Source organism: Thunnus albacares, chromosome 21 (genome assembly GCF_914725855.1).
Source record: "Thunnus albacares chromosome 21, fThuAlb1.1, whole genome shotgun sequence".
NCBI classification, from domain to species: domain Eukaryota; kingdom Metazoa; phylum Chordata; class Actinopteri; order Scombriformes; family Scombridae; genus Thunnus; species Thunnus albacares.
In genome coordinates this window covers 6,747,840-6,756,005 of record NC_058126.1, presented here as the reverse complement: position 1 = coordinate 6,756,005, position 8,166 = coordinate 6,747,840, and the positions used below count along the sequence as shown (strand labels likewise).

Sequence of the window (8,166 nt, the reverse complement as noted above, 5' to 3'; positions counted from 1 at the left end):
AGCAGACAAAAGCCACAGACAACCCTCAAAGCTACAGGATGCATAATGGAAGAGAACTAAAGAGCCCGTCTCTCATTAACATTCCCCGCAGTCACCTTCCACAATACATTTTTTCCTGACTGCGAGTGGCAGCACTCAGCGGGGAGATGTATTCCTCTGTTCTTGTGTCAGAATATTTTAATGTGTCATCAAAGTGGCAGCTCATTTCTGGCACAGCGAAATAACTAAAGCCCGAGCCAAACACTGGAACAAGAAGTCTGTCTGAAGGATAATATTAGCATACTGCCTCTGTGGTTTGATACGAGAACCAATTCAGGCAAGACTTTATTGACTCTGAGGCAGGCTGAATGGTGCAGTGATTGTGGACCTTTGTGCCAGTGGCATGAAATAGAGATTGCAGCACAGGCTGTGGATGCATGTAGTGTGAGTGTGAGTACAAGAAGGTGAGTTCTTCTCTCTGATTCAGTCTCTTCAATCCCGGTTCCATTTAAACAAACTCTGATTTATCAGGTCCGTACTCCTCGGAGCATCCGAGAAGCATTTCAACCTGCACATGGAAACTGCAAAAGATTTAGATGTAGTCAGAAAGTTAGAAAGAACGATTTGACATTTGGGACATCAGCGTGAGATGAGAGGACGGTAATTTATTTAATCTTTGAGCTTTCAGCACAGAGATCAGTCTGGGGAGTGTTTAGATTTGCTTAGCACAAAGACTGGAAGCAGAGAGAAACTATTTAAAAAGGAGCATCATAGAAAGCAGAAAAAAATCCACTTCAACAACTCTTCATTTTTCACGTTGTATCTTCTTTAGTCAACCTGTGAAATCTTAAAATAAGACATGCAGCGTTTCATGAATCTGACATGTCAAAAATTATTTCCTCATCTGGCTCAGGGTGAGATGTTAAAGAGGAGTATTTCCCCGAATGTTGAATTGTTTCCACATTTTTAGAAGATTAGAAGATGATCTATACAATCCTCAACAAATCTCATGTGTGGAGCCAAACCAACAATGCATTGATCTACTAGCAAGATGCATATGGTAGACCTGTGTTATGGTCCAAAAACTACTAAAAACATGTCAGTGAACCACAGTGTTCACTGGCTGACATGTTCCTTCACCACAAAGATTAATGTCACAGTTGTTTGTTTAGAAACAGCTTCAAAGTCTAATAACAGTGATCACGTTTGTAGTCTCTGGAGAGTAGTTCTTTGTAAGGCAGAGTGTGCATGGGAACGCGGTTTACAGAGCTTCGCTAGCTCGTTCTGCAACATATTGCAACCTCTTAACTTTGTACTACATTGTTATTCTCTCAAAGAATTTCACTTATTTGTGGTCAATAAGAAAAACATAGAAAATTGCAAGCTATGAAGCTACAGCCAGCAGCTGGTTAGCTTAGCTTAGCATAAAGAGTTGAAACAGATGGAAACAGCGAGCTTATCGGCTTATCTATCCAAAAGTAGCAAAATTCAGTTGCCGTTCATATCTCGTTGGTTTAATCTGTGTAAAAAAACCTGTGAAAACGACGTGTGAAAAGTTGTGGCGAAGTGATTTGGAGTCAGGAAACATAAAACCACAACTTGATGTTTTGACATTTTGGTTTTTTTGTACAGATTTCTTTGTGCTAAGCTCATATGGAAGATAAAAATCCCTTTAAAACAACCAGAAGAGTCGTCTAAAGCCATAAACAATTAATTCATGAGACTAAAAACATCTAGATTGTAAAATACATGCAAAGCATCTGCAGCCATAGGTAGTAATTTACTTGGAGGTCATGAAAAGAGCACAGCAGTACACCACACACATCTCACCTGTGGTTTAGCGCTTTCACCAGAAGCCTCTTGTTTTCTCTGAACTGCTGTTAGATGCGACTACACTCGCACTTGGCTGCTTTACACCTCCCCATCCACACTGACTCACTTCCTCTACAGAGGGCCTGAGTTCAGAAGAAGTGGGGGCCACAACCGACGTCACGGCGCTAGAAACACATTTATCACGCTCGGTTGTTCTGACTCGAAAGTGTGCATGTCATTTGCTGTTACTCAGTTACTCTGAAAGCTGGTGTCACCTTACACACCTTACACACAGAACCAGACGCCAGAACTGCTGCCTCCGGCCTCGACACCTGTCGTCTGAGACTGCGGAGACAGACGAAAGTGTGAGCAGTGAGAACAGGCCTGGCCTTGCGCCTGACTGATCGCTACCCCTCACTACCCCGGGACATCTGATCTAGCAGTGGCCAACAGCTGCACTGTGTTTTCAACACCGCCACACCTTCGGGCCTCCCCGCTTGACCTCGATGTGTTTAGTTAACTTTCCTTGTGAGAATCTGGCCTGAGAAGACGATTACTCACCGGGGGGGGAAAAAAAACGAAACCTGGTCCGCCTGGTCTGCAAGAGCGGACGTTAACTCTCAGGCATGCTTAGCTCCTTTGATAGACTAGCTGAGGGGAAAAGAAAGAACTTGCACGCCACGTTTGCACGTACGTAAGTCGTTTGGGGGGGAGAAATGTGTAGAAATGTAAAGATATGAGCCACAGTTTCAGCTATAGGTGATTCATTTTGGCTACAAAGCTGCTGTGAACACCAGAAGTTGATGAGAAAAACAGCTTTACTTCAGGTCTGCACTGAAAAATTGGTCACTGTAGTAATGAGGAAGCGTGTAGCAGAGTTAACGCCCACCCCAGCAGATCGTGAGGTAGGCCGGATGTCTCGCTGCTGACTGATTTCTCTTCTGCGACATAAATAATCTGCGGTTGAATAGTGTTGGCAGCGCTCCAGCAGGGCTGAATTGAAAAACTTTCAGAGTAATTTGGTCCCTGATGAGAAAAGGATATCTATACAGCTGAGCTGATGTGGGGGAAGCTGTGTTGTTTTTAATTGTCCTGAAACAGTGATGCTGAATAAACTGTTAAGTATGGGAGGCTTCGGAGTCCACCTCACACAACTACTGAAGTCTGTGGATTATCCAGTTTAACAGGGACAATGTACTTTTTCAGTACTTTGAGTATCACAAACTGTTTTCCATTGACTTCTATTGTATTTTGATGAAGGCAGAAATCTTAGAGAAATGTTAAAACCACAACTATTTGCCTGGCTCAATACTATCTGATAAATAAGAACATATGTTTTGTGTTTTGTGTATCTGGGGGACCTACAGACTTGAGTCACCTGAAACTAGTCTGCCTGAAGACTGGAAAGCAAAAACATTCAAGTCTGAAGTTTCGTCTTTAGTAAAAATCACCATATGATTATAGAGACTGACTTTAAACTTGACTTGTGTTTGCCCCAAAATACACACAAACAGCTGGTAGTGACTAGGTATCTCACATCTCTCATCAACTGGTGTATTAATAAAATCCATTATTTGTAATAGCGAGTATCAACTCTCAATGTCCTCACTTTTCACAGCTCTTATAGTTTCAGATCCTTGCGAGCATACACACACACACATACACACACAGAGCATAGAAAAGACAACGAGTCAAAACAGTTCACATTTAATGCCCTGGGCTTTATTGTCTTATTTTAGTGAGAGTTCTGTCACATTTTTTTTAGTCTTTTCAGCCTCCAGGTGGGACAAGTAAACCTCAAGGATATATCCTGCCATTGGACTGGGCATTCAGATTCTGACAAAGACGAGAAGCACTACTAAGTAATGCTGCCTTTGTGCCTAACTCTTCACAGAAGAGAGTACATAAAATTCCCCAAAGGAAGGCACCCAATACTTGTGGTTTTTGGCCTTGCAGCCGTCTGGAGATTTCTTTTTTCAAAGAAAAAAAGAACATAAAGAAAAAAAGGGGGAAAAGAGAGGAGAAAACTGCAGTTTTCCCATGACCCCTCCATCCCCCTCGTTAGCATTTTTTTTTTGTTATTAAAAATTGGAATGATGAAACACGTACAGCAATTACTGCCCATTCACCTCCCTTATCACCTATGCATGAACAAGTAACAAACAAACAAAAGAATGAAGTCTTTCAATAAACGAAAAGCTTACAATCAAGTTTACCACAAGAACAAGAAAAAAAATTACAAAAATAACTTGAATTTTTGTTTTACAAAAATGTTTGTGGGATAAAACAAATATAAAGGGGACTCTGCTTGCATGAAAATGAAGGACAACCCCTTTAAAAAAAAAAAAAAAAAAAAAATACAAAAGCAGCATTGATATTTTATCAAAACCATGAACGAAAAAAAAAAAAAAACATCACAAAAAAATAGTGCTTTTAATCAGAAGCAGCAAAGGCTTCTGGGAAGAGACTTCATCCCTGTTTTGTTACTTGTGTTTGGGACAATGTTAATGGAAGCTCCCAGGCAGAGAGGAGCGCCTCTCTTCAAGGGAACCACAGTCACCCGCCAACACACCACCGCCACCGCCACCACCGCCGCCTCCTCGTCATCCTCCTGGTTCTCCTGGCCTCCCGGTCTGTATGTATGTCACCATTGATTTTCACATGATCCACAGAGAGAAGCACAGGGACCCGAAATAAATGTGGGGGAGGGGAGGGAGGGGGGAACCTGCTTTGTGTTCACAATATACAAAAATACCCAGGAGTCCGTAGCTACCTAACATTTACTACAGCACAGGAACCAACGAAGGTACAGTGTACAAATAAAAAAACAAAAAAACAAACCCAAAAACAAAACAAAAAAAAAACAAACAAAAAAAAAAAACTGTAAACACAGCACAATAAATAGATAACAGCAGGCTCCGCACCATGCACATGATGTGATAAAACTCTTCTCTATACAACTCCCACATCTCTCACACTCGCCACAAGTTACTTGGCTTACTTTTTTTTTTTTCCTTTAAGTTTGACTCCCAAGTGCAAAACATCACAAATGGACAGTTCTGTATTCAAGTAATATATACAAGGGGGGGGGGGGATATTACAAATATGTAGTTACTGTACAGATATTAATTTTGCCATATTCATAATTTACAGATGTCAATCTTTTTTTTCTTTTACTTTTAACAGTAACAAAAGAACAAAACAAAAAAAAAAGTTTAAAAAGTATGAGAGATGAGTCGTTCTGTCAGTCTGCGTCAGAGTCCTGCTGTCCCTTTTGCATTCCCGATGCTACGATGCACAGCACCTAAAGAGTGGACTCTTCAATGCACCGCTACTACGTCACCTCCATGGCCACTGTGTTGTCTGCTATACTGTTCAGTGCTGGCTTGTCTTCGTCGTGATTATCCCTGAGGAAGAATCGGGGGGGAAAAAAGGGGGGAGAGAGATTAACGCTGCTGTTCTTCAAAGTTTTTTTTTTATCTCCTGTGTGGCGAATTCTTTTGTCATGAACGCATCTTTAACTGTCCCGGATCTCTGTCGATAGATCTCCTGTGTGTGTGTGTGTGTGTGTGTGTGTGTGTGTGTGTGTGTGTGTGCAGCGGAGCTCTGACGTCACATTATCTCTTCTTTCAGGTTAATTTATGTGGATTGTCTTTTCTGTGGCAATCGCAGCTACATTATCTCTGGCAGGCAGACGCTGCGTCTGCAATATTAAGATGATATTTGAAAGTTCCAGCTGAATTGTATCAATGCAGAGGTTTTAATTCTTGCTTATCAGCAAACAAACTACGAGGTAACCCATCTGACACTGCTGCTACAAGAACTTCTCTTCTATATATGCATATGTACATTTGTTTTCTACTGTGCCTTTTTCTGTTGTGTCTGGAATGTGGAGGCGTTGTTTGAGACAACAAGCGCCGTAACGAGTACAACTTCTGTCTGATCGCCTACACCTGTGTGGAGGTTGACTTTACATTGCTGTTGTTCTACTGTAAAGGAATTAAAGCTTGTTTATTCTGCATCAAAATGAAGTCGTTCCATAATCTGCATCATCTTATGTGTGTGTTGTCGAGGTCGTCGTGGGTCTACTATGTTCCCAGGAAAGCAGACGTGACTGCAGACCAGTTCTATACCCGAATTAGACATATGACCTCTGATCTCGTGGTGTGTCATAACATTCACAGGACAGAAATGTGTTTTTCAATAGAAGACGGAGACTTTTCACTATAACTAGAAGTCTGGGAAGAAAAGAGGTACTTCCTTTACCCTTTGGCCTCTTTCTGATTCGATCTCTTTTTCTTTTTTTGCTGCCCCGGCGGAGCGGCGTCTCACCTTGAGCCCATGTCCATGGACGATGCTCCGGAGACTTTGGGCATCTGCAGGTTGGTGGCGGCGGACAGCTTTAAGGCAGAGGGTGGCACGTTGCCGAGGGTCCGGGGGATGTGGCGTCCGGCCAGGCTGGCGGCCGACGGCACGCTCAGACAGATGTTGTTCCCGATGAGGACCTGAGTGGTGGCGGGGGTGGCGCTGGCGGCGCTGCATCCCAGGAGCCCCAGCGCTGCTGCTGCTGTGTGGGCGCTGGGGGTGGAGGCGAGGGAGGTGGGGACGGCGTTGGTTGAGGCGGGCGAAGGGGTGGCCGAGTTGGAGGAGGGCTGGAGCAGAGTCGTCGGGGCGGCGGAGGAGGTGGTGGTGGTGATGTGTGTCGACTGGTTGGTCTGGTGGAGGGCTGCGGTGGTGCTGGAGAGGTGCAGGCCTTTGAACACACCTGGAGGACACACAGAACCTCTCGTGAGTAAAACAGATGAGAGGATTTTTGGCGTATTCGGTGACGATACGGCGGCTTGTGAGACGCACCTGCACAATCTCATGCAATCCCATACGACAGTCATGCAATAAATCTTATCTTTGTGAGGCTTATAATGTGCGGCTCGTGTTGACGCCGTCAGGGAGGTGTTGATGCAACTCCACGGTAATTTTTGAGGCTGTTAGTGATGTTGTTGTAATAGACTGCATTGTATTGCAAGCTGGGGTTTTTTTTTTTTTTTTCACCTCCATTTACACAGACAAGGAGAGAGGAGTGCAGTAAAACGTTCATAGGTTCAAATTTAGTATTTCAAAACATTAACTCTTTAATACACAGCTTCACTTGACTTTGAACTTTGCCAGCAGACATTTTCACACAGTCTGGTTTTGATTTATTTGTTTCATTGTTGATTTTGTGGTGAGTATCTGCAGTAAGAGCACACCACAAATCTGTAGTGATAGAAATACCTCACTGAAGAAGTGGCGACACCTCAGATATATTTTGAGACTCTGAGGGGGGGGTTTAAGGATAAAAATAGATCTTCCTTTCCTCAACAACAATCAGAACACAAGTAATCAAAACCGATTACCCCTCGATTTCAAGGTCTAAATAAGTCATTAATCAAACGCTCACCGGCGCCTGCCAGGACCCCGTTGACTCCGCTCGGCAGCACCAGCTCTTCTTTGGACTTGAAGGCCAGCAGCTGGTCCGTGGTGACGAGGGCCGAAGCGGCGAACTGGGCGCTGGCCTGGTCTAACGTCTTGGATACCAGTGCCTGGATGGAAACGAAAAGAGAGAGAGAGAGAGAGAGAGAGAGAGAGAGACGGAGAGAGAAAACATGTGGGTGTGTGCCAAAGACTCGACCGCTCTGTTAAAATGTATGAAACTTGCAGAAAAGACCCGAGCTCAGCATTTTTGGCTGCCAGACGGGAACTGAGCCAGTGGCGTTAATACAGCTCGTGGGAATGAGGATGTGTCCCGTTTCCTAAAGGATGGGGGTGATCTGACCTTCAACTGGTAAATGATTTTCATAATCGGGAGAACTCTGGCTCGTTTAGTGCGACAGAGCTTCCGTTTACCTCTGTTTTGGTCAAAACAAGCACATGTGAGAAGAGCCAAAAAATAAATGACTCAGCTGAGAAAAATGGTCCAGTTTAAGTCAAATCTGATTTCCGCGACAGGACATTAACACCTGGCAGATAAAAGGCTTTTCCTCCAATAGTAATTTCACATCCATACTGCTGATCCAATCTGATTTGTTTTTGTGTTAAAGAGTTGTGCAGGCTGGGAGCTGTGTGTCCATCTTTTCCTGACCTGTGCGTTGGTGGTTGTTGCAGAGTTGTTGGCTTGTTGCTGCTGTTGGCTCTGCTCCAGCTGCTGTTTCTGCATGAGGGCCAGCTGCTCCTGGTGCTGCTGGTACTGCTCTGCTGTGAACACTGTGGAGAGGACAAGACAGGATTTGGATATTGTTTGCTGCAGTTTCTTCACAGGGAGTTTAGCTTGAGACTCTTCTCTACAGGAAGAGACTCATAGACTCGACTACAGACAGAACAAGTAGGGTTTTTGGTTTG

At 43.8% G+C, this 8,166-nt stretch overlaps 1 protein-coding gene across 3 annotated transcripts in view; it reads right to left on the bottom strand.

The window, feature by feature from the left end:
• Positions 1-3,491: 3,491 nt before the first annotated feature.
• epc1a (enhancer of polycomb homolog 1 (Drosophila) a) overlaps positions 3,492-8,166 on the bottom strand; it is a 31,870-nt gene continuing 27,195 nt past the window's right edge. For 2 of the 3 annotated variants that reach the window (XM_044339531.1, XM_044339530.1), the window contains 4 exons: positions 7,910-8,031; positions 7,229-7,370; positions 6,124-6,556; positions 3,492-5,198 (listed from right to left, as the gene is read on the bottom strand). In XM_044339531.1, coding sequence (XP_044195466.1) covers positions 5,126-5,198; positions 6,124-6,556; positions 7,229-7,370; positions 7,910-8,031 — 770 coding nt within the window. In that variant the 3' untranslated portion in view covers positions 3,492-5,125. Of the gene's footprint in view, positions 5,199-6,057; positions 6,557-7,228; positions 7,371-7,909; positions 8,032-8,166 lie in introns of all 3 variants that reach the window. The other variant, XR_006399746.1, reaches the window with a different exon arrangement.